General features: G+C 41.6%; 2 protein-coding genes across 12 annotated transcripts in view; both read right to left on the reverse strand.

The window, feature by feature from the left end:
• Positions 1–505: 505 nt before the first annotated feature.
• On the reverse strand, positions 506–20,771 carry LOC115095775 (cytochrome P450 26C1). The gene is made up of 7 exons (XM_029609904.1): positions 20,568–20,771; positions 19,833–20,057; positions 18,853–19,128; positions 16,376–16,531; positions 15,672–15,838; positions 15,218–15,374; positions 506–2,368 (listed from the first exon to the last, which is right to left on the reverse strand). Exons 1-7 carry the CDS (start codon positions 20,769–20,771, stop codon positions 1,997–1,999), a joined length of 1,557 nt encoding a protein of 518 aa, XP_029465764.1. The 3' UTR covers positions 506–1,996.
• Positions 20,772–24,961: 4,190 nt separating this feature from the next.
• EXOC6 (exocyst complex component 6) overlaps positions 24,962–26,623 on the reverse strand; it is a 734,347-nt gene continuing 732,685 nt past the window's right edge. For all 11 annotated transcript variants that reach the window (XM_029609912.1, XM_029609910.1, XM_029609905.1 and 8 more), the window contains one exon: positions 24,962–26,223. In XM_029609912.1, the coding sequence (XP_029465772.1) occupies positions 26,091–26,223 (133 nt within the window). In that variant the 3' untranslated portion in view covers positions 24,962–26,090. The remainder of the gene's footprint in view (positions 26,224–26,623) is intronic.

Consider the following 26,623-nt stretch of genomic DNA (forward strand, 5'->3'; position numbering starts at 1 on the left):
CAGTACTGGCATCCATATCCATGGCTGTACCGTACTTCTGTGTACATCAGCAGTAAGTGATGGTGTCTATATTCATAATGATGTTGTATCACTATGAACAACTGCATCAATATAGCCACCCTGCTACACACTGAAGATAAGGTCATTAACAGCTCTTGATGCCATGTCTGGAGGAGCTTTGCCTCAGCACGTACGGTATCCTTGCTCTCCATAATTCTTGAGTAAGCAATATTGCTGATATTAACATCTATAGTGACACATCATCAGTAATAATTACTGGTAGGGTGTATAGCAGTACGCTATTTCTTTTATCATTCATAGTGATGTCACGTATATTGATATGTATGGCAATGTTATGTTATAGAGATCAATATCCAGGAAGAAAATGTGCCAGTGTTCTACATGGATTTTAGATCTGATTATTTGCCTTTTATCAGAGCTCAATCTGAGTTAAAATCAAGCACAGTACATACTGTATCTTCCTGCCCTGGAGGGCTTACAATCTAAAGTTTGTACCTGAAGCTATGGAGGATTAAGTGACAGCAACAAGTACCTAACACTAAACTGCCACAGGGCACTGGCAACAAGATGGAGGAGGAGGGTTGAGGGGCCAGAAAGTAGCAGCCGGGAATGAAGCAGGAAGCACTGCCAGCTGGCTTGATTCAGAGAAGAGGAAAAAAGCTTAAGTGTTGGGAGGAATAGCCTATAGGGCAGTCAGCCTGGCTTGGGGATGGATAGCCATCGAGGGGGAGTAGTCAGCAGATCTGGCCTAGCCTGTCATGATTCTGGGGCAATAAATGTAATTATATGGTAGTCGTTGCAGCTCCAGTGTAACAGGAAACAGGAGGCCATATTTATAGGTAATCTAATCACTGGATTTTATTGAACTTTGTCCTGCCCCTGTTTTGCTAAGTGTGTATTGTGAGAAAGTTGTTTAACATACTATTTAAATGCAAATCCTATGAAGAGCAGAATGTCCACATTCAGTTAGTGTTAATGGTTTGTTTATTCATATTAAAGAATACTTAAGTTTAAGTCTTGTTTTTTCATCATTTACTTTCTTGGCAGGCATTTAAATGTATTAATCGGTCTCCTTCTTTTATGGAAGGAACGAGATTCTTCCACCTTGTTAAGATAATACTGACTGAGGAGTCTGCCTGCTCAGCCTCTTTAGAGCTGTGCTAAACGGGGTGGATGCAGTGTTGAATTAGTTTTCTCAGAAGATTTTGATCAACTTCTTAGTATTTTGTTTCCTTTGCCTCAGTTATTATCGTAAAAACATAGGGGTTTTGACATGAAAATGTTAGAAAAGAGAGATTTTGTACCAGAGAGCAAAGTCAGTGGTATATGAATTCTGTGATTCATTTGTTTAACTGCAGAACTGTAGAAAACTTGGGATTTCAGTTATAACTGACTATTCTGCTTTCTAATAGCACTTAATGCTACAGCACAGTGTGCAAGTATCACTTAGAACATTTTAATTAAAAAAAACAGCATTATCCAGGAAAATGGCATTGGGAAACAGCTGCTAAGTCCTATTATCTACTTGGCCTATTTATTTATCACACAATTTCTTTTTTATATATTCATGTTTTCCATTCATTCAGAACCTGCTATCATAAAAATACTGTTTTAAGCTTATTTATATTTTATTTACAACAGACTTAAAATGTGCTCTGTAGGGTCTGTTTGTTAGGGGAGAACGTTCATATGGTATTGCACAGACAGTAGTTGCACAAACTCAAAATCCGAATTACACTTCCTTCTTCGGGTAGGTGTGTTTTGGAAAGTAGAGGGGCTGCCATTATCAGTTTTTAAACAGTCAACGTAAATATCTGGTTGTAAAATTCTATAATTTCCCTGCAGTTTTCAGAAACATTCAGGAAACTATATTTAACTTTTCTGCACCATAACTTAACATTAACAAATCCAAAATTGTTAAAGTAATTCTTCCTATTGCTTTATGTTTAGAAAAAAAAAAAAGAAAAGGCTTTTATCATGCATTTTGTTGCACATTGCTACCAGTACAGGGAGCTAAGAAGTGAAAGTACAGCTGAAGTCCATCAGCAGGATGCACAATCGGTACAGTCTGCATCTTGGGAAAGCTAGGAGTGGCCAGCTCCCATGTAGCAGTACCAACCAGCTCAATGGCTAGCGTCTTAAGAATGACTCTGGCCAGCTCTTTGCCAATGCAGCTTCTGACACCACCTCCAAAAGGGATGTAATTGAATCGACTCCATTTGCTCTCATCTCTTTCGGAGCTAAAACGGTCTGGATCGAACAGGTCTGAATTTTGGTAAACTGCAGCTGTTTCGTGGGTATCTCGGATGCTGTACATCACACTCCAGCCTTTGGGAATCTGGCAGCCCTAGAGAAAGGAAGAGGAGAATATCAACAAGGGATGCAGCTTTCTGGATTTTTTTAGTTTTACATACAGGTCAGTTTTAGAGCAGTTGCTCATTTAGTATCCTTCTTTCCAAGCTGCTCTAGAAGCAAAGAGAGACATGGATTAGATCTCTGTCAGCAGGCATAATATCTAGAACCCAAAAAAAGTGGAATTAGGATACTGACTTTCATGTCCCTCTTATCACTTTGCCCATGAATAAATCTCCCTGTGCTCAATCTCTGTGACCAATTTGCCAGATGTGCTTTCATTTGAGGGAAAACAGGATTCTTAGAAACAGAACTCTCACTGCCAAAGATAGAGGAGCCATAAGATGTATAGGATATGGTACTTACCTCATCTTCTCTCTATATAAATTAGAGATTTGAATGGCTACGTATTTAACACGTTCGGAGGTATCTCTATCCCTCTCCCTGAAGTCTATTGAAAACTGAAACTCTTTGCATCCTGGTGGTTTGATTTTGAGATAAAATTTGAAAAGCATGGATGTGCAAAGAAATGTTAAAGCACAAAAGAAAATATTCAAGATAAATCTTTATTTTTATTTTTTTTTTATTTAGAGTCTTTATTTTAAATTTAAATCTTAATTTTAAACAAACAATCTTCCTACAGAAAATTGTGTCAGATTTAAATGTGCTTGCAGTGTTACCATTTCCTGAGGGAAGATTGTTTAAAAATTAAGATCTTTCTTGAATATTTTCTTTTGTGTTTTGGAATACTGTTTGAGGTTTGATGCTCAGTATGTGTGTGGAATTAAGAGACTTTAAAAAACATAACAACATAAAATCATGATATAAGTTGTGCACAAAGCAATAATGTCTTCAACTTGCAATTATTTGAAGACAATTTCCAAAGTTTTTTTTGAGTGGGAAAGGCATTCCCAGAGTGTGTTTAGGTTGGGCGAGGGACAGTAGATGGCATTTTCAAATCTTTGCATGTATTTTTCCAGCATAAATCTACCCACAGAAAAAGCTGGGGACCACACAGACTATACTCACAGCAAGTTTCAAGGCAAAATTATGTGTGCACTTTCTCTTTGAAAATTGATGCAAAGACCACAGACTTTGCAGACTTTTTCCCAAATAGAGACTTGGAAAATTGCCCCTTAAATAATAAATACTAGATTTGTGCTGCTTTACTTTTCTGTTTGGAGACAATAGATTTTGTAGCTAAACTTCACATTTATTAAGTATGTTTGAAACTTGGAAGTAAAGATGCATGACGTTTAACCAACAGAGGGCGATCAAACAACATTAAATCAAGAATTCCTGATGAACCTTGTTCAAACTTTACTGAATCTCCATTTTAAAAAAGAACTCTAATAAAATGCCTTTAAACTAAGCAGCATTTGATAGTTGCATCCCTAAATTTATAAAGAAATGAAAGGACAATTTAGTACATCCACTTCTTCCGAATACCATTGATATTAAGCAGCAATGTGCTTCCATTGAAACAAACTGGGAAATGTTAACATTTTCTGTTTCATTTAGTTGTTTTTTTTAACATGAAAAAAAAAAACAATTTTGTTTTCCTTCATTTTCCATTTAGAGAAAAGTTGTCCCCATCACCAAACCTGCCCCACTCCTGGGTTTTCCCGAGTCTTCCTCAGCCCTATCACAGACCTTCTTATCTTCTTCTTGAAAATGTCTTCATGGCGCAGGAGTGATCGCCAGTTGCTTCTGTCCTGCAGCTACTGCTATAGCAAATGGTACTGGTAGACTAAAACTGGTTCCATTGTCAATTTTTGCTGTTCAAAATGGTGGCCATCTGGGCTTTGGCCTAGCTGATGTCATTTTGAAGGACAATAATTTACAGTGGTGTCAGTCTCAGTCTGCCAGCTCTATCTGTAACAGCAGCAGCTGGGGCTCCCTCCTGCCCCATGAAGAAGTCTTCAGGAAGAGGGTAAGATTGTCTAGGGGTAGAGGAGGGGCTGAGGCCTAGAGGGGAAGTACCCAGGAGTGGGGTTATCTTAGCAGGGAGGTTGACCTGTTTTATGTTTTGCTTTTCTATTTTTAAAACTTAGCTTCTCTTTTGTTTTAAAAACATGAAACAAACAACAAATGAAATACAATAAATTGTCTGTGTGCACAGTGAATATTAAGCACATATTCATCTGTATGACTGCAAACTATAAAGAGTTAAGTCTAGCAGTTAGGGATTTCATTGCTTATGATCCAAAGTACTGCATAAAGTTTCAGTTTTTGGCACATGGTTTTATCTATCGCATACCTTTCATAAATTGCAGGGCAAATATTTTGAGCTATTTTGAGGGGCTGCACATCTTGGGGCGGATTTTAAAAGGCGCGCGAATAGCCTACTTTTGTTTGCGCTCCAGGCGCAAACAAAAGTACGCTGGATTTTAGTAGATACGCGCGGAGCCGCGCGTATCTGCTAAAATCCTGGATCGGCGCGCGCAAGGCTATGGATTTTGTATAGCCGGCGCGCGCCGAGCCGCGCAGCCTACCCCCGTTCCCTCCAAGGCCGCTCCGAAATCGGAGCGGCCTCGGAGGGAACTTTCCTTTGCCCTCCCCTCACCTTCCCCTCCCTTCCCCTACCTAACCCACCCGCCCGGCCCTGTCTAAACCCCCCCCCTTACCTTTGTCGGGGGATTTACGCCTCCCTCCGGGAGGCGTAAATCCCCGCGCGCCAGCGGGCCTCCTGCGCGCCGGGCCACGACCTGGGGGCGGGTACGGAGGGCGCGGCCATGCCCCCGGACTGCCCCGGGCCGTAGCCATGCCCCCGTACCCGCCCCCAAAACGCTGCCAACACGCCCCCGAAACGCCGCGACGACCGGGCCCGCCCCCGACACGCCCCCCTCGGAGAACCCCGGGACTTACGCGAGTCCCGGGGCTTTGCGTGCGCCGGGAGGCCTATGTAAAATAGGCTTCCCGGCGCGCAGGGCCCTGCTCGCGTAAATCCGCCCGGTTTTGGGCGGATTTACGCGAGCAGGGCTCTGAAAATCCGCTCCCTTATGTTTTGTGCTGGCACAAAATAAATTCCATGGTTGCTGTTTTCATGCCTCACAGCTGTAACGTTGTTGAATGTTCTGCTCTTCATCTGACCCTCTCTTCCATAATGTCCAATACTCTTTCACAACCCTTCCACCTATGATGGTTTTTTTTCTTAAGAATGTTCATCTGTGTTAGGGATGTGCAGGAAAAAAAATGTGTTTTTGTTATTTAGTTCATTTTCAGGAGGTTATTTCCCCACGAATTTCAGTTCGTGGATTGCTTGATTCGTTTGAATTCCTGTGAGAAAAACAAATCAAGCAATTAAAAAAAAAAGACAACCCAAAACGGTCAAAAAACAAAAACTAGGCCTTCCTCCCACCCCCTGCCACCAGAAAAATGCTGGGGCCAGGAACCCCTGGTCCCCACTTACATGGTCCGGTAGGGATCCATTAGCAGTGACTAGGCCGAAGCCACGGATTTTCGAAGGCAGAGGCCACAGTATGTCACCACGGCTTGGTAGAGCCTGAAAGCAGGCCTCAGCACAGACCCAGGCTCAATGCTGTAACCTGATCTGGAGGCCAGGTCCCGAGGCCAGGATCTTAGCCTGGACACAGGCCCGATGCCACGATCCGGCCTGGAGGCCAGGTCCCAACACCTGGGCCTTTGTCTAGACTGAGGTCCAAGCTCGGATACTTGGATACCGAGGCCTGGGCCTGACCCTGGGCAGAGGCCCAGGCATTGGGAATCAGATTCCAGGCCAAGGACCCAGCGTCAGGATCTGGCCTCCAGGTCAGGTTGCGGCGTCGGGTCCAAGCTTGGGCCCCAGCCTAGGCCAAGGCTGAGACCCAGGCATCTGGACCTGACTGAGCAGGACCAGTGCAAGAGTATTAGGTGCCCTAGGTGAACCTTCTGCCTTGTGCTCAACCCCCCTCCAGGTTCCATCTCCGGCCCCGCCCTCATTCACTCAGACAGGCCCCCTTCTCTTACACACACTTAGGTTCCTTGTCTCATTCACACACGCACCCTTACACAGACTCCCTCCCTCTCTCTCACTAACACCATTGCTCTCTCGTACACACACATACACACAAACAGAGGCGCTGCTTATGGCCCGCCAAGACTCTGCTTCTCTCGGCCACGAGCAGGATGGGCGCTGCTTGCGGCTCACCAAGTGTCTGCTTCTCTCGGCCACGAGCAGGATGGGCGCTGCTCACAGTCTGCCGAGTATCTGCATTTCTCAGCTGCGAGCAGGATGAGTGCTGTACATGGCCCGCCGAGTCTCTACTGCTCTCGGCCGTGAGTGTGATGGGCTCTGTTCACGGCCCCACATGGCCACTCTTTACCATCCCCTAATGGCCGGCACCCTAGGTGACCATCTAGTTCACCTTTTGGGACGTGCCAGCCCTGGGCCTGTGTCTGGGCCTAGGCCCTGGCGATGGGACCCAGCCTTTGACAGAGAAGGTAAGTTTGGGGGGGGGGGGGGTGTTTTTTGGTGTCTCGGACTAGCCCCTAGTATCGGCCCGTACCTCAGTCAAGACCCTGGCATCACACTCAGGCCTAGGCCATGGTCCCTGCTTTGGGCCTCAGCCTATGCCTTAGGCGAGGCGCTGGCTTCGGGCCTAGACCTAGTCCCAATGCATTGTTTAAAATGAAACAAATGAATAAGGTTCATTTCATGGGGGGGGGGGGGGGGGGCGGATTCAGATGAATAATTAGCCTTATTTGTCACGTTTAACATTTTAATTTTAAATGAATGCACATCCCTAATCTATATGCATTGCTTTCCTAAAAGCAAATCAGGTGCAAATTAGGTGAAAATAATCAGTGTGGCAAATGTTGTCTCCACCAAGAAGTAAATATGAACAATCTTTAAAGTTAATAAGTCAATGATAATTGGTGATGGTATGCATTGATTTCTTGAATGTGACTTCATAGCACTTTCCAAAAATGCTCAATGGGAGCACCACATGAAGTTTGTCATTTGCCATTTTAAACAATAGATTATTTAATAACCAGGAAAAGTGAAGATCTCAATGTAATAACACTAAAGTCAAATATAAAACCAGTGCGCTAGATCTTCCATACAAGATATCAACAACCTTGAACAATACATGGACCAATGGTTATCTTTTATACTGATGGAAAGAAATCAAGTCCTAGTTGCAATTGAGTCAATAAAAGTCAAACAATGGAATATATTGTTATTGATTGCCCCCTTCAGTTTTCTGCAGGGCATATGTCCAACATTCATGCAATCACACCAGGCACCATAACATAGCTCCAGAAGTTGGACATTAATACGTAGTATAACCAGCACTGCCCATATGATAAGAATAGATCTTTAATGAAAGAATGTGTAAAACATATGCCCAGAAATGTGCTAACTTGAAGATACTCTGTCTGAGTTCATTCTTGGATGTTTTAACCCTCCAAATGGACACAATACAGGCAGTCTTTAAACATGGAACATTGCTGAGTATGGCTGTCATCACCAATGTGATATCAAGGGGAAGTCTTTGTACAGTTTACTCATACATATCACATTAGCTGAAGCAATTTTTCTGCATCTCCAGACTTCCTGTTGGAAATTAATAGGACGGGGCTTTAATTCAATAATTCAATATTTTAATATGTTAGTGCAAAATTAAATATCAAATAGTTGTGCACCTCCTATATTTGTTTGTACCATTAAATAGATACAAAATGAATGAGCATGCAAAAATTTTCCTTTCAGTATTTGACTATTAAAAAGTTATTCCATCCAAGAGAGCAAAATGAAAGCATTATTTAAGCATGGAACAGTTTTTGAGTAGTGTGCACCAATGTGCAAATGTCGGGCAAAAGATGGTAAGGCATGGAACAACCTTCAGTCGAAGTGATGGTAGCTTCCCCTTCACCTTGAAGCTAGCCACATTTTCTTGGGGAAGCAGATTAAGGCTTGGTTATTTTGTCAGGCCTTCTCTTAGATTCCATGACGGAGACTTTTTTTTCTATAATGATTACCTGAGCTCCCAATCATGAGATCACCATATTAACCCCGTAAGACTTTCTCATCTAACCACTCTTCGATTCTATCCCAGTGCCTGCCATTTGCTTATGCACCTGAGCCACCCATGCCTGACTCTACATCTACCCTCTAATCTTTCAAGCAGACAATGATTTAGCACCTGCTCTGCTACATCCTTGATGACCACATTAACCTACATCAGTGGTTCCCAAATCTGTCCTGGGGGCGGGGGGGGGCCTGCATCCAGTCAGGCTTTCAGGATATCCACTATGAATATGCATGAGATTAAATCTGCATGCTATGGAGGCAGTGCATGCAAATTCATTTCATGTATATTCATGGTGATATCCTGAAAACCCAACTGACTGGGGGTCCTCCAGGAGAGGTTTGGGGACCGCTGATTTATATCATATCTCTAATCACAGCTGGTAATATTCCCCCTCCCTTGTGGTCAATGCTCCCAAAATGATTGTGAGTTATAATGCAACTGTAACTTTGATTGTAATCTGCCTTGAGACATTCTTGGGGAAAAGGCAGAAAAGCAAATGTTTATACAAAAATTAATAAAATAATTATGGGAATTTTAAAAAGGCATAACAGAGGCATAAAAGATCCTTAGCAGCAGGAAAGTTAGGGCACAACTGGAGATCAAGAATAATGTGAGCTTTTGCAATGGCTAAGAGAAAAGGGCATACTGGATGGATGGGCAGGGTAACGCCATCAATTCCTTCCTGTCATTGTTGTTAAAAGAAGTCAAAGGCAGAAATAAGTTTACACTGCCAGAAGAGGGGAAAATTAGAGGAATGGTCTTTGAAAATTAAGCATAATTAAATATATATCCTAATGGTGAACTCTGATTTTGTGTGGAGCAGACCTTAGAATTGTGTGTGTTGAGCAGATCTTAGGATCTAGTTCAGTGATATATAAGCAATAAATTAAGTGAAATGGAACGCAATGTTAGCCCAATTCTCTCTGTGATAGATACATGGTTGGGAAGTCTAAAGAAGATGACACAGTTTGTCAGAAAATCATTTCTCCCAGGACCATCAGGATAGCCTGGTGTAGGTCCTCACAATAGCAGTTTTAAGGGGGGGAGATACAATCTTGGCACCTTATGAAATGTTCTATGATAGCTTTTCTTTTTGCAGGTTTATATACTGCCAATATGTACACTGGGGGGTTTGTATCTCCTACTGGATAGGGTTCAAGGGGTTTAGGGAAAGATAGGGAGGGGGTATCACTGAATGGGGGTGGGGGTGAGATGGGTTTAGAGAGTGGGGAAGGTTTAAAGTGAAACTACAAAGCGGAAAGGGAATGTGCTTTCTAGTCTTTGTGTATTCGTTTGTTACGGCTGTACTGCTGTGCCTTTTTTGTATTTGCGATGTTATAGCTCATGTCCTGTCTTGCCATATTTGCGGAACGTAACCTCATTCCTTTTTCCAATAAAAATTATTTTGCAAAAAAAAAAAAAAAAAGAAAATAATTTCTCGAAAAATCACACACATTCCAAAAACGAAGCAAAAAAGAAAAGCTCGGTGCTGTGGATGCTATAGTGCCACCTGACCCAACGGTACAAGTATAGCAGGCGGTGTCAAAGTGAAAACTGGTCCCACAAGACATAAAGCAGCTGCTACAGGCCCTCCACCTGCCAAAAAGAGAAGAGGCCATTGCAGCCTCCTCCCCTGCCATCCTACAGAAGAAGCAGCAGCACTAGGCCTCTGCTAATTGACAACAGATGCTAAAGGTATGGCCCTTCTCCCCATCTCTACCTGGCAACAAGACAAGAACCACCCAGTCTGGGCCCACGATGGCTGGCAAATGTTAATCCTACTGAAGCCTCCTTCCCTAGTGCCCACCATGCACAGAAATATAAAGAAGAGTTAGTGAGATCCCATGCTGGCCTAAAAATCAACAGGACATAATGCTGTGGCATGGCCAATAGTCCACTAAGGAGTGAAATGCCAACTGGGTCTCTGGAGCCAACAGAGCAGTGGGCATGGAGCTCTTGTGCATGTGGTTCTGATTGGTGAGGAAGAGTTGGGGTACAAGAGGAAGAAGGGAGCAGAAAGAAGATTAAGTGATTAACAGAGAGACCATTTAAAGAAATGAGTGGTAAGAGACAGAGACATCAAGAAGGACTTGGATAGCATGGAATAAGAGATGGAAAGGAAAATGGAGCCTTGGCATAATGCAAATTACTCACTGGGAAGAGCAGGGAGGAGGGTGAGAAAAGGAGAGGCAGATAGAGATCTAGACAGCATCCAAAACAGAGAATGTTGGAGGAGCAGGGAGGAGTTACAGACACAGACCTGTGGGTGGGAAGGGTCAGCCATGGCTGTCAAAGAGGTGGAGAGACACAGCAATCCTTTTATGAATTTTCATAGGTTTTAACTTGCTTAAACAAATCTAGATTTGGATGGAGAGTCCTTCAAATAATGCACAAATAATCCCGCTGCACATCTGAAAATACAAGGAGGAAAAAAGATGAATGAAAAATCTTACCATGCTTTGGACAGGTTATGTACATCACCATGTAAGATGCAAAATATTAGCATAAAAGTAAAATAACCAGGCTGGTCCCTTCGCTCAACTCACAGCCTGGTGTACTGTGATGTGGAGCATCCAAGATCAAAATGGCCATCATTTAGAGCCAGCCAGTACTAGACACACCATGGTGGTAGCCTGGGGAGGGAAGGGTGATGACTGCAGCCTATGCTGACCAATCAGTGGCAGTGAGGGTGGAGAAGGCAGCCTTTGGGCCTGGAAGGAAACCCAGATACTCCTAAACATACTGGCGGCAGGGTGAAGGGTGTCAAAGATGGAGGGTGATTAAAACAGGAAAAGTAAAAAAAAACCCCAGTAAAAACAGTTCTAAATTGGACTGTAGGGCATCTATGAGTGTTATAACTAGGCACATCCATCCTTGCATTTTCACACCTGCAATTTTTGTTACACAGAGAAATATAGATAGATTTAAATCCTTCAAGGCTCTGAATGATAAAAGCTTTACAGAGAGGAAGTAATAGGATCAAGCTTGGCACTACTAGGTGTGCAAACCGTGCAATTGCACAGGGCGGCATACCCACTGGGGCGGTGTCGGGAACAGGGAGAAGCCCATGTTGCCATCGGTAGATCAGATGCTACCAGCAGCAGATTTTTGCTTTTTCTGCCGCTGGTGGGATCAGATCTACAGCGGCAGAAAAAGCAGGAAGCAGTTTTGTACTGGTGGGGGCACGTCACTTTGATCGACGGGGCTGTGGTGCAGCTCATTCCACCATGGTCCAAAGAAAAATTCACGTCCAGGTGCCCCTCCTCCTTCCTGCTTGTGAAACCTTGGCAGAAAAACGTTGCCGGAGCCACGCGGGCAGGAAGGAGGAGGAGCCACATGCAGAGGAGCAGTAGAGATTGTAGCAGGGCCGCTGCGGATCCCACTTTGCAGTGGCCCAAGAAGATCAGGGCCGCTGTGGAGCCCATCTTGCGGTGACCCACAAAGAGGAGGCCAAGAGGTGAGAGAGAGGCTGAGGCACTGTAGCGTGTGTGTGTGTATGTGAATTGAGAGATTGTGAGAGAGAGCGAGTTGAGAGACTGTGTGTGGGAGTGAGAGCCTGTATGATTGGACAGACAGCATGTGAGAGCCTGTGTGTGTGTGTTTGCATAGGCGTGCTGGGGGGGGGGGCAAGGGGGGGAGGTCCGCTCCTGGTGGCAACAGGGGGAGAGGTGCCATTGCCTCCGGCAGGAAGGTTCTGAGGCAGCACGGAACAGTGATGTGACAGGGGAAACCCCACCAGCAAACACAAGAGGCCAGCAGCACTGCCAGCATTTCCTGGAGCCGGTGCAGTGACAAAACAGGGCTGGCGGCAGAAAAAGAGGCCCTGCAGTGCCACTGGCAGCTGAAAAAGGGAGAGACTGGTCCTGTGAGAGTAAGTGCCAGTGTATGAGGGTGTGTGTAGGAGGAGGTGTGTGGGTGTGCGTATGAGGGTGTATATATGTGTGTGTGTGTGTATATGAGAGGATGCCTATATGAGACGGTGTGTGTATAGAAGAGTGAGTATGTGTGTGCCTGTGTGCGGGGGTGGGGGTGAGAGAGAGGAAGCAAGCATGTGTATGTGAGTGTGTGTGTGTGAGACAGGAATCGTGTGTGAGAGATAAAGAGGAAGCATATATGTGTGAGAGAGAGATGGAGGAAGCGTGTGTGCTGTCTCTTTCACACACACAGTCAAGCTCCCTCTGTCTCTCACAAAGCATATATATGTGTGTGAAAGAAAGAGGGAGCATATTTTGTTTGTGTCTCTGTGTGTGTCTGTACCTCCAGCTTACAACTATCTCAGGATGAAAGGTATGGAGAGTGGGGGATTTTTAAAATCCTTATTGGTTTTAAATTACTGGGTGTTATTTGATGTCTGCTGTTTTGAAATATTTTATTGATGTTTAAGAAATTTTTAAAAGTTTTTACAGGAGCTTCTAATCATTGAATATTATTCTATTTATCAGCTGTTTTGAAATGTATATTTTTTAGTATGGTTTTACTATTCTGATTGATTTATATTTCTTGATTGTATTGTTTTGAGAATAGTGATTTTTTGCTTTCCATTGTTGCACTGCCTACAGAATCTAGTTTGTGGTTTCCAGTTCAGTTTTTGTCTACATGTGTACATGTGAGAGAGAGGCACACACACAGAGGAAGTGTGTGTGTATGCATGCATGTCTCCAGTCTACAACAATCTTAGGATAACAGATGTGGAGAGCAGGTGATTTTTTAAATCCTTAGTTTTAATTATTGGGTGTTATTTGATGTGTCTGCTGTTTTGAAATATGTTATCAATGTTTAGGAAATTGTAAAATTATATATTTGGGGGGGGGGTTGCTAAAGAATTACCTGCCCCAGGTGCCAAATACACTAGGTATGCCTCTGTGTGAGACAGCATGTGAGAGTGAGAGGGCCTGTGTGTGTGAGAGAGAGATAGCATGTGAAAGAGAGACCATATGTATTTATGTATGAGAAAGAGCATTTGAGAGTGAGAGCTGTGTGTGTGAGACAGCATGTGAGTGTGAGAGTGTGTGCGAGAGAGAGCATGTGAGAATTAAAGCCTGAGTGTGTTTGAAGGAAGAAAAGAAGAAGACAGGTGGATAGAGAAAAAAACAAACAAAAAAAAAAAAAAAGAGACCCTGTGAAAGGAATTGGCAAAAGAGCAAGAAAGGGAAGGTGGAAAAAAAAAGCCTGTGACCAACCAATTAGAAAACTAAGATCAGACAGCAAAGGTAAAAATATAATAATAATAATTTTTGAATTTTTAGTGATTGGCATATGTATGAGATCAGCATGGAGGAACTGGAAGCCCTGCAAATTTTTAATACCGAGGGGGCCTGCACAGAGGAGGCAGCAGAATGGGCTTCAGTTCCAGTAGCAGTGATCGGTGCCTCCCCAGAAGCCACGCGGCAGCAGTGACAGCGGCAGCAGAGGAACGAGAGAGGCTCTGAGGTTGCTGGCAAAAGAAAGAGAGGGGGGTCTGCCTTCAGTGTGTGCATGTGTATGAATGGGATGTGTGTATGTGTGCGTGCGTGAATGAGTGCTGCAAATGAATTCCAACCTGCCAGAGGCTGAAATGAAGATGAGGGCCTGACACTGTTGGTAGATCCCAACCAAAGAAAAGGTGGAGATGCCTGCAGGTTTGTCTGAGAGGGAGCATATGTGTGTATGAGCTTGTATGTGTGTGTGTATATATAAGAAAGAGAGGAGAAAGTTTGTACATTCCTCTTCCACTAATCCATGACAATCTCAGGATGAACTGAAATCAAAGTTCCTAGGTATGGAAAGCGTGAATTTTTAAAAAAATGTTTAGTTTTTTTTCAGATGTTATTTGCTGTCCCTGCTGTTTTGAAATATTTTATTGGTGCTTGAGACATTTAAAAAAGCTTGAATATGAGATTTAAATTATTTGATCTTTTATTCATCACCTTTTTTTGAAATATTATTAGTATGTTTTTAGAATTTTGATTGTTTTTATTTTATTTCTTGATTTTACTTGTTTGATAATTGAAGAATGGTGATGGTTCTGTTTCTTCATTGTTTCACTGCATAGAGGTCTGACTTCTTGAGGTTTCCAGTTCAGTTTTTGTCTGCGCATTTGTATTTCTACTTTATGGTTGCTCTATTCTGTATTTGGTAAGGGTTTGTTTATGTTCTGCATGAGTGACTGAGGTGAGGCATTCTCCTAATAGGAAGTGTATTAGTGTTTTAAGGCTTTCAGAGGGTCATGTACACATCCAACATACATCACAATAGGCCTAATAGCATATGGGTTCCAAGAGTCTTTTCTGCAGGGATTTCTGGTTGGCACTTCACAGCAGTGCATGTAAATATAATGTAAGTGCTATTTTTACTGCAGAATACTGTACTTTGATATTTTTCATGTATAATATAAATGCATAACTCTTAACTGTGTGTGTGGAATGGGACAGGGGGCGTTGTGCAAGTCTATAAGGTTCACCTGGGGCACCTAATACCCTTGCACCAGCCAATGGTATTAGTTTTTAAAGTTTGTATCATTGAAGGGAGCTGGGCATTCTTTGGTGATCCTGGGACAGAGAATGAATGTAAGGGGGGGAGGGGGAGGGGGAGCACAGTAATTATTCCCACAGGGCAGCAAAAAAGCTAGCACCGGCCCTGAATAGGATCTGACTTTTTCTGTGATAATTCTAACCCAGAATAGAGAAAGTGGTGTAAGAGTTCCAGGTGAAGCTGCCTGACCTTTAACTAGATTATTTTCCCCTCTTTTGTTGCTGCAAAAAAAACCCCCAAAAAGTGGTTTTGAAACCTCAGGGGGACAGGATAGTTGAAACATACTTGTCACTTACGTCTAGTTCAAAGGTTTGCAGCGCGGTCCTGTAGCCCCCGGACACCGGTGGCAGTAGTCGCAGCACTTCCTTCACCACACAGTCCAAGTAGCGCAGGCAGTTCAGCCTCTCCAGGCTCAGCACGGCTGGGCGCGCGCAGGCTGCACCCACCTTCCCCCTGTCTCCGGCCAGCTCTGCTGCCTGTCTTGATACATCTGGACTGGGGATCGCGCAAGGGTGGCTCGCGCGGTTCCGACCCTCCTGGGTCCCTTCGGCCAACGCGAGGTCCCCGCGCCAGGGAGGCTGCAGGAGAGGGCTGCCCTGCACCTCGGCTCCGAAGCTTCTGCCAGGGGGTGCTCGTTGCTTCTTCTGAGCCACTTTGGGCCTGGCGAGAAGTAGCGGCCGATGGCCCTCCCTACCTTTCTCCTCCTCCTCCTCCCGGACGGCGGACCCGAGGTGCTGGCGCCTATCGGGCGTGGCTGGGGAAAGGAGGCAGCGGCACTGCTTGCCCATTCCCTGCGAGTCCATTTCCTGCCTAATCTTGCACAGGGCTGCCGGGTGCTTCAGCAGCAGGAGGATCAGGGAAGTGCTAGCGCTGGCCGTGGTGGAAAAGGCAGCGAAGATGAGTTCAACTGCTGATTCCTGCAAGACACGATCGATACACGTGAGAATATTTCAAAGCCCTCGCTCCACGCCTCCAGTTTCAGTCCTCCATCCACATAAGGAGCGGGTTAGCGCGGGGTCCGCTCGCTGCCTCCCTTTCGACGTTTACGGTTTCCTTTTCTAATAAACAGGCATGCAACGAATAAAACTCTTTCAGTGGCATTCTCCTTCTTCCTTAGATGGCCCAAACCCCCACCGCAGCCCTTGAGCTATTGTCCGCAGGTTGTCTTCCGTATTGCGCCTACAGGATGTGGTGTGGGAGGGAACAGGGCTCTAACCGGTTACTGAAAGCAGACGACTACATAATAGAGGGGAATGCGGGTAATCTGATGCTATTAATGACATAAATACATTATGTTGCCTCTCTCTGGGTGGCTTGCCTTATTCTGGCTTGTGAAGGGCAGTTTAATGCGCGGTGTTACTCTGCGCCAAGCTCATTTTTGCGTCGAGAATAGCGCGAATCCACATGGCTGATCGCACATTTTGTGGAGATAAACAAACAGAAGGCTTCCTTACCTTCAGCTCTTGCATACTGAATTCCTTGCCATGTTCTTTAGCGCTGTTTATTATGAAATCCAGAGCATCTCCAGCACCTTCCGACTCCCTTTTCTGCAGTTTTTCTGTTATAGCTTTCTCCATATGCTCATGCAGTGTATCGCGGGCTTTGATTCCCTAGGAAAAACGGAGGAGCAGATATAATTTACCACTTAGTGTTCCAGTTTAATTAATAGTGCTTGTGTGGACAGGCGGCAACTATGCCCGTCTATAGACGCGGGCACAATTAAATGGCTGACTTCCTTAACATCCTTTAACTGAAAGGAAGACTATGTAACTTATATCAACAACCTGCCCAGGAAGCCTTTCTCAAAGGGCTGGCCTCATCTCGTTACTGCTTTTAAAATGTTCAGATTATTAGAGGCTCACACTCAGTTCTCACACATTCTTTCCCCTTTTTGGAAGGACAATCAATCAAAAAAAAAGGTGCTGACAGAGGTGGGCATCTATGCAGAGCTGAGAACGACCCCTAAACTCTGGTTAAGCAAAAACAAAAAAACAAAAAAAGTGAAGGGGGGAGAGAGAGGAAGGAGGGGGTAGAGATAACAATGGAGATTCCTCCACTTTAAAGAGGCAACTTTCCAAAAAGCCTGTCCTAGAATCAGATGCATGAAGCAACAGGAACCGCGGCTTTTGCCTTCAGTGCACTTGGGTTTAAAGGCTGTGCTGCCATTAAGCTCCGTCTTTTGTACGCCTTTCCAGCCAAGTAACCTGAGACTCGCCTGACTTGGCGGAAGCCTGTCTAGCAGAACCCGCTTGAGACCAGCTCTCAGCAGGCAGCGGGTTTATGTGCCACACTGGCTCTCCTAATTGTTTTCAACGCAGGTCTGGAATTTGAGACTGTTTGCTCTATCTTGCGAATATCTAAAAGAGGGAGGACGTTTTCCTAGATAAAATGGGATCCTGTTAACGCCAGAAATCATGAAATCTCTTTGGTGGATTTAAAAGTTGAATGGCGTACTCTGTAAGTCAATTTTATGCTATTATATATAAAAAAAAAAAAAGCCCCCAAAAAACATCAGGCTTAGTAAAAGATTTAGAAGTTCATTTTACTAATTTCTCTTAAAGAAACAGACACAGGGAAATCACATATCCTAAACTATGTCCCGTGTTATTTTGTGAGAGCCTCCTAGCATTCATTCCATCCACTGACTGCGCGCCTCGCACATTTGATATTTATCAGTCATTTCAATTCCCAATCTTTCAGTTTTACTCTCGTGTTTATTATGAAAATAATTTGGAAAGTATTCATCTTTTTTATTCCTGCAGTAGTGTGTAACAAATTCACAGAAAATGGGGTTTGCTTCACTTTGCAGACTTTTTTTTTTTTTTAACAAGCAAAAACCAATTCCTTAGAGCTCGTGGCTGGCTTATTCGAATATTTTCACTGTAAGTTAATAACCAACAAATGAATTCGTCAGATGATAACAGCTCACAGGTACCTCACATGGTCCCCATGCCATTATACCCTTAGACTGTAACTGACGTGAATTGTGCAAAGTGCCACAGTTTGCCATGACAGAAGCAGTTATGAGGCATGAGCATGGTAACAGTTCTATGTCACTGAAGCATAACAAATACTTTTTCAATATGAATCATTGTGCTAATGAAATTCTTGCGCAATATAATTAGCCACGTGATGTATGTATGGAATGTATTGCTGTAACAAAAGATTAATCCGTATTTCAGTCTTATAATGTACTCCATAAAACTGAAATTAGTAGTGTAGCAGTTGTAGTAGGCATTTTGGTCCTGGGGAAGATTTGATGCGCTGTATTACTATCTATACATAATCCATTTACCCAAATCAGTGATAACCGATTTGTTACACCGTTCAACTGAATATTTCTAGAGCTCTCTGTTACTATGTTTTCAATTCCACCGACACACACGTCTTTAACTGGCAGCTGCCTGGCTTATTTTGCACTCACCTGTATATAAGAAACAGGTCTGTAACCTTTTCCCACAATCATATGACCATCACAGGTCAGGCGTTTCACAGACATTTGAGATTTTTGTATGGCTTAACCTCTTTTATGTGTGTCGATGGAATCATATAGTTGGCGTTAGCCCATTATTCTTATTTCACTGACTCTAGGACTTAGGTACACAAGATTATTCCTGATTGGAAATGTTACTTTATCTGAAGTTATTGATGACTTTCACTGATAATTAGAAACTCGTTACAGCCTTGGTGGATGTGTTCATTAGTAAAGCGGAGAAAGATTCTGCTAAGCGATGGATATTTGCACTTCCTCTGGCATTTCTAGCAATGCTCTCTCTCCAGGTAATAATCATTGCCTGGCAGGCAGGCTGGAATTGCAATGCTGCTCTGCTGGAGGCGCTGTTACGAAAGGGTTGGGATAGCGCCCCGATTCCTGTGGGCAGCTAAGAAAGGCGAAAAAAGAAAAAAAAAAGATAAGCTTATCTTCCGGTACCTTACGTAGCCCACTGAACGGAATATCGAGGGGCAAAGAGAAGAGGTTTTCCACCAGCTGTTCAAACGTCTGGGCCAGGTGTTTGAGCTGTTTCTCCTCCAGATTCGGCCCCAGTAGGATGCGAGCTGCGATGCGGAAAGTCAGGACCTTGGCTGCAGAGTAGACGGCCACAGCTCCGGGCTCCCTGCACCAGCTCTGCAGCTCCCGGCTCACTGCCTCCTGGATTCTGGGGATGTAGCTTTCCAGCGCAGAGTGACTGAACACTCTGGACATAATCTAAACGGGGGAAGAGACCGAAACATTAAGATCACCGTTAAAGGAAATTGGTCAAATAACGTTTTGGAGACGAGATTCTGTTGTGGACACCGCTCTTAGGAATTTCTTTTCCTAAAATTGCATTTTAAGATCAGTTGCACTTCTAAGCTGTGCTGACACACTGGGCGATTCTGTATTGGCAGTTTGCTGATTTCCCCGTTTCAATCCATCGGATTTCTGGCTTGCATGTGAATGAAAGGAAATTAGAAAGCCGTTCCAGTCATCCATTGCAGGATTTCTCAATTCATATAGAATAAAATGTTTCCTTTGAAATACAACCAAGTTTGTACTGGCACATCTTCTTCTTGTCCTAGTCGCATGCTCGTTTTTAAATCAGTTTGTCCAACCTTTTAGGAAAAGTACTGAGTTGTTTAATCAGTAAAGAGCAAATCAACCCAAAGGAAGAAGATTTGATTTTTAATTTCTGTATCACACAAAGCAAACATTTTTCTTCTTACCTAGGTCTCCAGGGTACATTTTACACGTTGACAATGTTCTGCCCAGAGCAAATAATTGTTTTCGTAGGTACACCTTAGGAAAGTTCCATTTAAAATCAAATGATACAAGTCGGAGCAACTCATTTCTCGTATGGTTCATGCACTGCGCTATGAGACCTCATCCTTTTCCATCCTAAAGTTTCCTAAGATGGCCCGAGCTCTACTTACCTTTCTTCGCTGCCGGTGGAGCTCTCCCATGGAGTTCACCAGGGCGTTGGAGCCCAGGATAATCTGGATGCTTTGGGGCCACTGAGTCCGGACAAGGTGATGCTCTCCTAGCAAGATCTTGCGAATGTTTTCTGCTCCCGTTACTCGAATGACAGGTTTCCCTAGAAGGTGAGTTTTGAACACATTGCCATACTTCTCTCTCCTGGAGCTGTGGAAATCCGAGCCCTGCAATAAAACACACACCCAGAGCCGACAAAGGCGATATTACAGTCTCGGCCCACGATAGGATTGCCTGAAACCTAACTGTAACTAATGTGCTGCATCCGCGCATTTTTGAAAACGTGCGTTAGGGGTGGGGATACTGGAGTATGGAAGAGCACAAGCACTATTTCTCCAAAAGTCTTCATGAAAATCTTTAGATTAAAAAAAACAAAACAACAAAAGGATGCAGCGTATTTTTTGTAGCTGTCTTGCAAATGATAACTTACTTGACCAATCGTTTCATGAAGGGCCAAAAAGTGGTATTAAAATTATCTACAGCTTTATTTTGGGGATTAAAGAAGATCCATTTATGAGAGCAATTTAATTAATCATCAAACGTGAGGAATAAAACAAGTCCAAAAATATTATAGGAGAAATGATGTAAGTACTTCACGGTGTCAACTTTGCAGTCATAGGAATTTTTTGGACTAAAGTCTCCTTTATGTAAATGTAAGCGGATTTAGTTTAATTTACCTGAATAAGCCAGTGTAGAGTTTCCCCAAAGAATGGCCAGCCCATAGATCCTTTGGGGAGAGGCAAACTCTTCCTCCTGTCCCTGCTTCTCTTCCACCTGAGAGTCCACAAGTGACGAGAGACAGCCAGGAGTAGCACTAGAGACAGGATGGAAGTTACAGCAGCTTCAAAGATGGATAAGTAATTGATCTCTAAGAAGAACATTTTCCAGTCTTCAGTAATCCGCTTTCGCAGGTGCGCTTTGCTGTGACTACTTCAGCAGCGGATAAAAAAACATCGTCTGCCAGCTAAATTACAAGGGCTCCTCGGTACTGAACATCAGCGCTGCTGGTGAAACAGGCTTAGCACATGTCTTTCTTCTTTGGCTATCCAGGAAAGAGGAGGAAAAATCAGGCTCCCTTTTTCGTAATTTCACTTTTCTGAACTATATGATGCTTTAAGGATTCTGGGTAAGAACATGTTCATGAACGATAAACACCCCAAAAAAGGCACTATTGTCGGATATCTCTAGTATGGATCCCAAGAAAATATTTCACTTTAAAACTTGACAGATTTTGGATATGTTTGCTATGCAGATAAATCAATCTCTTAGACATGCCATTTATTTAATTAAAAATAGCTTGGAAGAACGATGATGTATTCTATCCTAACACACGGAAGGCAGCATTAGACACACAGCTGTCGTATTTCATTCTCTAAAACCTAGATCTGCCTGCATACATCAGAAACCATTTATTTCAAATTATACTCGTATAAAAGCTTTAAGTTGTAGCAGCAATTTAATTTTACCGCTAGAAATGTATGTTTTATATTTTGTTGGTTTGTTTTAAGAAAGGGACACGTGAACATTTCCACAGGTACAGCATGCAGCTCGGTGGCAGGATGTTCAGCAAAAACGTCAGAGCTTGTTTATTAAGGGAAACAATTCATGCAACTGTATCGTTTCTTCTATTGGAGATAGCATCAAAAATAAAACAACACTACAAGCTCATGTTTTTTTAACAGGTGCCTTCCAATTCTAGCAGTTTTAGGGACAGATAAACATAGACAAGATACTTACCAGTTCTTCAAATATTTTTTTCGACAAACGGAGCGATTTATACCTGCAGGAGCAGCATCATATCCAAAATACAACTATTTCATTTTTTAACTATTCGCTGCCTTGACTGAATTTGTGTTTATATCGGCTTTGTATATATATATTTATATATATATATGAGCCACCTTAGCAAATGACGTCTTGTCCTGCATATTTAAAGAGCCTGACAAACTACAATGATTGGAGGCGGTGGGAAGTGCTGGTATTGATTGAAAGAATGTGGGCAGCCGGGGAGGGTAGAGGACTGTTGTGACAGATCTGCAGGGTGGGGGTGGCATGAGTTGCTGTGTGTTCTGAGGAAGCAGGTAACAAATGATTACAAATCCAGAGCTTAACTTTCATACCTACCTTTAAGAACAGGAACCCTCTTTGCCATCCCCCTACCCTGACCGCTGAATCAGTTACATAAGCGGATATCAACAGAAATTGTTGCTCATATTTTTAAGAGACAATAAAATCCTGTGCTTCAATGTATAACACGATCTCTGCATACTTCTAATTTTGTCTTTTGCTTACTGCCCAGAAAGACTGGTGCAAATTCAGTTAGCTGCAAACCAATGGTTTCATTCAGTGGTTATTCTTCAAATGATTAAATGATACATGAATACAATATTTAAAACGGATTTTTCCCCTTCAGTTTTGGGCAAAGGTACACCAAACCCCATATATTCCAATAATAAATAGCGTTTATATTATAAGCGGATATTTGCAATTCAAAAAACTTGTTTTTTTCAGTTTTAACTCTGACATTGAATCTGAGGCGACATCATTTTATGCAGATTCACAACTTTATGAGTCTATTTTAATAATTGCTCTTTTAGATTTATCTCGTTTCAAGATGTTCGTGTACTTAAGACCTAAAAAAAAGTTTGTTTTAAAACACAGAAAGGAAAAGATCAGTAATTAATATAGCCCAGGCCAAATAAGAGAAGACAAAATTTCTTTTTAATTCGAGCCATTAAATGTACTTAGAATGCCAGGATGTGAAGTTGTCTGCGTGAATTATATTTCAACTGCAATATCATCTACCTATTTTTCAATATTTTGTATTGGTTTATACAAAAATAAGTAAGACTTATGTCACTCCTAATTCTTAATAGAACATAAAACATATGAACACCGTTTGATTTCTCAAGCTAAATACAGTTGAGATGGAAATTATGTTTCTCTACTTTCTCTGTAAGGAACATTGATTACTACATAAACACCGAAAAAGGTACGATGAAACTAATAAATTATATATCATTTCGGCAGTTTCTGATAACGCTTTTGATCTGTAAGTTTCAATTTTATTTTAATAGGACACAAAATGTGTGTAATATTTTATGTAATGGGGTCCTAAACACTAAATCTCAATTTGTGGCTATTCTCTGGTGGTAATCAGTTTAAAAGATAAGTTTTTCCCTAAGAGATTTCAGATAAATTGCGTTCTGTACAGTACACTAATTGTTTACTTTCACTGATCTTCATTTTCAGTACAGGAGCAGCTTCTCACAACACAAATTACTCGTGACCAACTCATAGATGCTACAGCCTGCAACTATTTCTTTGGGCTTCAGAAGGGAACTGAATTGCCTGCTTATTTGAGGCTGAAGATATGCCCTTTTCAAAATCAAAGGTTTTTTGTTTGTTTCTTTCTTTCTTTCTTTTTAGCTTCCTTCAGTTTAATTTCAGGTGCAATGTATCCTTTGAGGCTGTGCTACAGGAAACACCTGTTGTAGTTAGTTTAGCTACGAAAATGTGGACTTGCCTCCTCTACAATAGAAAGGCCTCTGGAGAGAATTGTCTCCTTGCAGGACATCGGCTCCGTGCTACAGCCCGAATAATCCCTTATTTTCTGATGGCACTACTTTCAAATCAGTGTAATTTATTTACATCACATTAGAGCAATCGCCTCCCAGGTCTTAAAAATTCAACATTTTTACCAACAAAATCTTTATTCGATTTTGAACATAAAACGATTCAGGATTTAACTTTTGCAGTTTTAGCAAAATATACTACTCACAAAAGAGACCTACAAATGTACAAAAAAGGATTAAAAACCTTTAAAAATGTCCGGGTTGAGCTGCAGATTACATCCTAAATATGGATAAGCTCATTTAAAAATGTATTTAAATCCATAACACGTTTCATGCAAACATGAGATGGATAAATACATAAAACTACTCAAGTGTTGTAGGGGATGTGAACTAAGTCAAGGATAAAATATAAAATGATTTCACATAAGGGTGAAAAATATTTGTCCCAAAGAAAGATATACAGCACTCTGAGCCAGAAGAGCAGCAGCATTAAAACATTGCACGTGTCACCTCTTAAATTTGTACAGTTCTCCACGCAGTTTGCTTAGTATGCTAGAAAAGAATAACCTTCTTTGATATTTTAATATTTCATTAAAATGTGGTTTGATTTAGTTGCCTTTATCTGTTTCTCTATTAAAAGCATAAATGTAACATGTCACCACAAAAAGTATGGCTGTAATTGTGCTATCACTTTTCCATGTAACAGCAGAAAAACAGTTATTTCCACTTTACAAACACCAGAGACAGTTGGATTTTTGCATATTACTTGAAAACAACATTTTACAAGTTATTGGCTTTGTACAGAAGGGTATATGATTCCCTTGGGAGTTTCTCTAATACTCACAGAAATCATAATAGAATCATTCATTTTGTAGGATCTGATAAATCGTGGAATAGAAACAATGTATATTTAAATGACTTTTTAAAGTATTTTCATTCATCACTCAGATCAACTTTGCCTGTAATGTTTATCTATGGGCTTGCCGGACCTCATAAAGGAAGAGAGTAAGGGCAGAGAATGATGAACAAAGAACTGAGCTTTGTTGCAAGTTTTTAAACAAAGACATGCGTGTGACTTTGCAAATGAAACATTCTACCGCAATTTCTTAACAACGAATTGCAAAATAAAACATTATTTCAAAGGTGTGGGTCTTATATTTTTAAATATCTGCCAGAAAAAGTCTTTTGAAGACAAGATCCTATTATATGTTTACTGCATATCCTTTGATGCTGGAAGAATGAAATATATGACAAATAATATCGTCTGACATCAAAATGATTGCGTAAGATCGCAATTCTGCTCTGCAGACTCAGTAATTCAGCTCTTCAAACAAAACACTATTCAATACCCATAGCTTTGGATCCCAATCAGCCGACAGCACCGCCAATGCTGATGGCATATTGTTCAGATATCCTACCACTATCTGCACAGGAAAATAAAGTATATGTACTTCTGTTTCCACAAGAAAATACAAAATCTGATTGTGGAAAGATCATTATATTTATGACAATTTATTTTTTCCACTGTTACACTATTGGGATCACAAAGGTTAAGGAATGCAGCGACGATTGGTTACATTTTCTCTTACCAACAGAACTGCAGTTTATTTAAAAACATGGAACAGAACAATTTAATTTGATGTACAAATTACTGCTTTATCTTGTACTGACCAGCGAAAGACTACAAATAAAAAAGCACTTTCTAATGCATGTTTCTATAATCCATTTGATCATCCATTTTACATTATTTTCTATTTTTGTTGAAATCAGAAGAATGCTATAGTGGCCAATAACTTTTGTGATGAAACCCCCATGGCAATTGCAACAAAAACAAAACACAGAAACTGGCATTAAAAGGTTTTACCATTACTCTCCAACTCTTCTGTTAGAATTTGGGGGAAAGTACAATGCAATCAGCAACAAAAGTGTGGTCAGAAATGTAAGCCCTAATGGGAAACAGCATTGCAGAGACTTTATTGGTAATTAGCTACATTTATGAACTTAATATTAAAACATCTTGGTTCAACAAAGAGTAGGACAAAACTGGAATAAACATTACCTCTGGATGACAGGATGTTTAAATGTTCCCAAAATAAGGGGATTTGTTTTTCCCTATCCACCAGAGGATTGCAGTCTGACATCTAACACTATTTTGGGTCAATTTATTAAGGCTGATAATACAGAAAATAAAAATATAGAAAACAGGCATGTTCAGTTTTATAAAGAAAAGCCAATATTATCCTGAAAACGGTAACCACTATTGCAGAGCAATCCTGATAAAGCAGTTTTTTGAATGGAACAAAATTCTGTACACTCCAAGTCAACAAAATGTTTAAATATGATATTTACAAGCCATTTATCTCTTATACAATTTTCAAATGATCTGCACTTTTATTTTATACATTCCCTTGTATTATCAAGCTCATAAAATCATCATTAGTTTAAAATATACAAAATAGCATTCAATTAAAAATACAAAGGACAATTTACTAAAGTCTTCTGAAGCAGGTAATCAATAAGAATTCTTTTCTTCTACTGCATTTTTCGGCAAAAAAAGAGTTCTTGTTTTTATGCAGAAATGCTGGCTAAATATTACACCTTGGACTGACGAAAGACGAAGCAAGTCTAGGTATGCTGAGACATACCATTCACTAAACTTCTAAGTTGTTTTACCACTGTCTCTATCAGCTTTTGTTTGTCACGATCATTCTTCCTGAACTGAGCAAATATGTTGTTCTTTTTGCTTGTATCCTTCATTCTGGAAAAAACACACAACCAAAAATACATATAATAATGCATATCAGTGAAGCAATTCAGATAGGAAGAAAAGCCAGAAAATTTAATCTTGTTATGTTAAATTTATTGTCACAATTTGTCCTAATTCAGAATGACTATAATTGTTATAAATACTTGGAAAAATAGTTCAAAAAATTGCATTCTTATTAATCTTTCTTATAACTTTTTCAGTAAATACCTACTTTGACAAGATATCTCTGGGGGAGTGATGGGAACTGTGAAACTAAACTAGTAGGGTGGATGGGCACACTAGATAGGCCATTTGGTCTTTTTCTGCAGTCACATTTCTATATTAAATGCAAGTGTTGTTATAGCACATATATCTATATATTTCTTCTGAATACAGTTTTAACCTACAAGTA

The sequence above is a fragment of the Rhinatrema bivittatum genome, chromosome 7 (assembly GCF_901001135.1).
Source record: "Rhinatrema bivittatum chromosome 7, aRhiBiv1.1, whole genome shotgun sequence".
NCBI lineage: Eukaryota > Metazoa > Chordata > Amphibia > Gymnophiona > Rhinatrematidae > Rhinatrema > Rhinatrema bivittatum.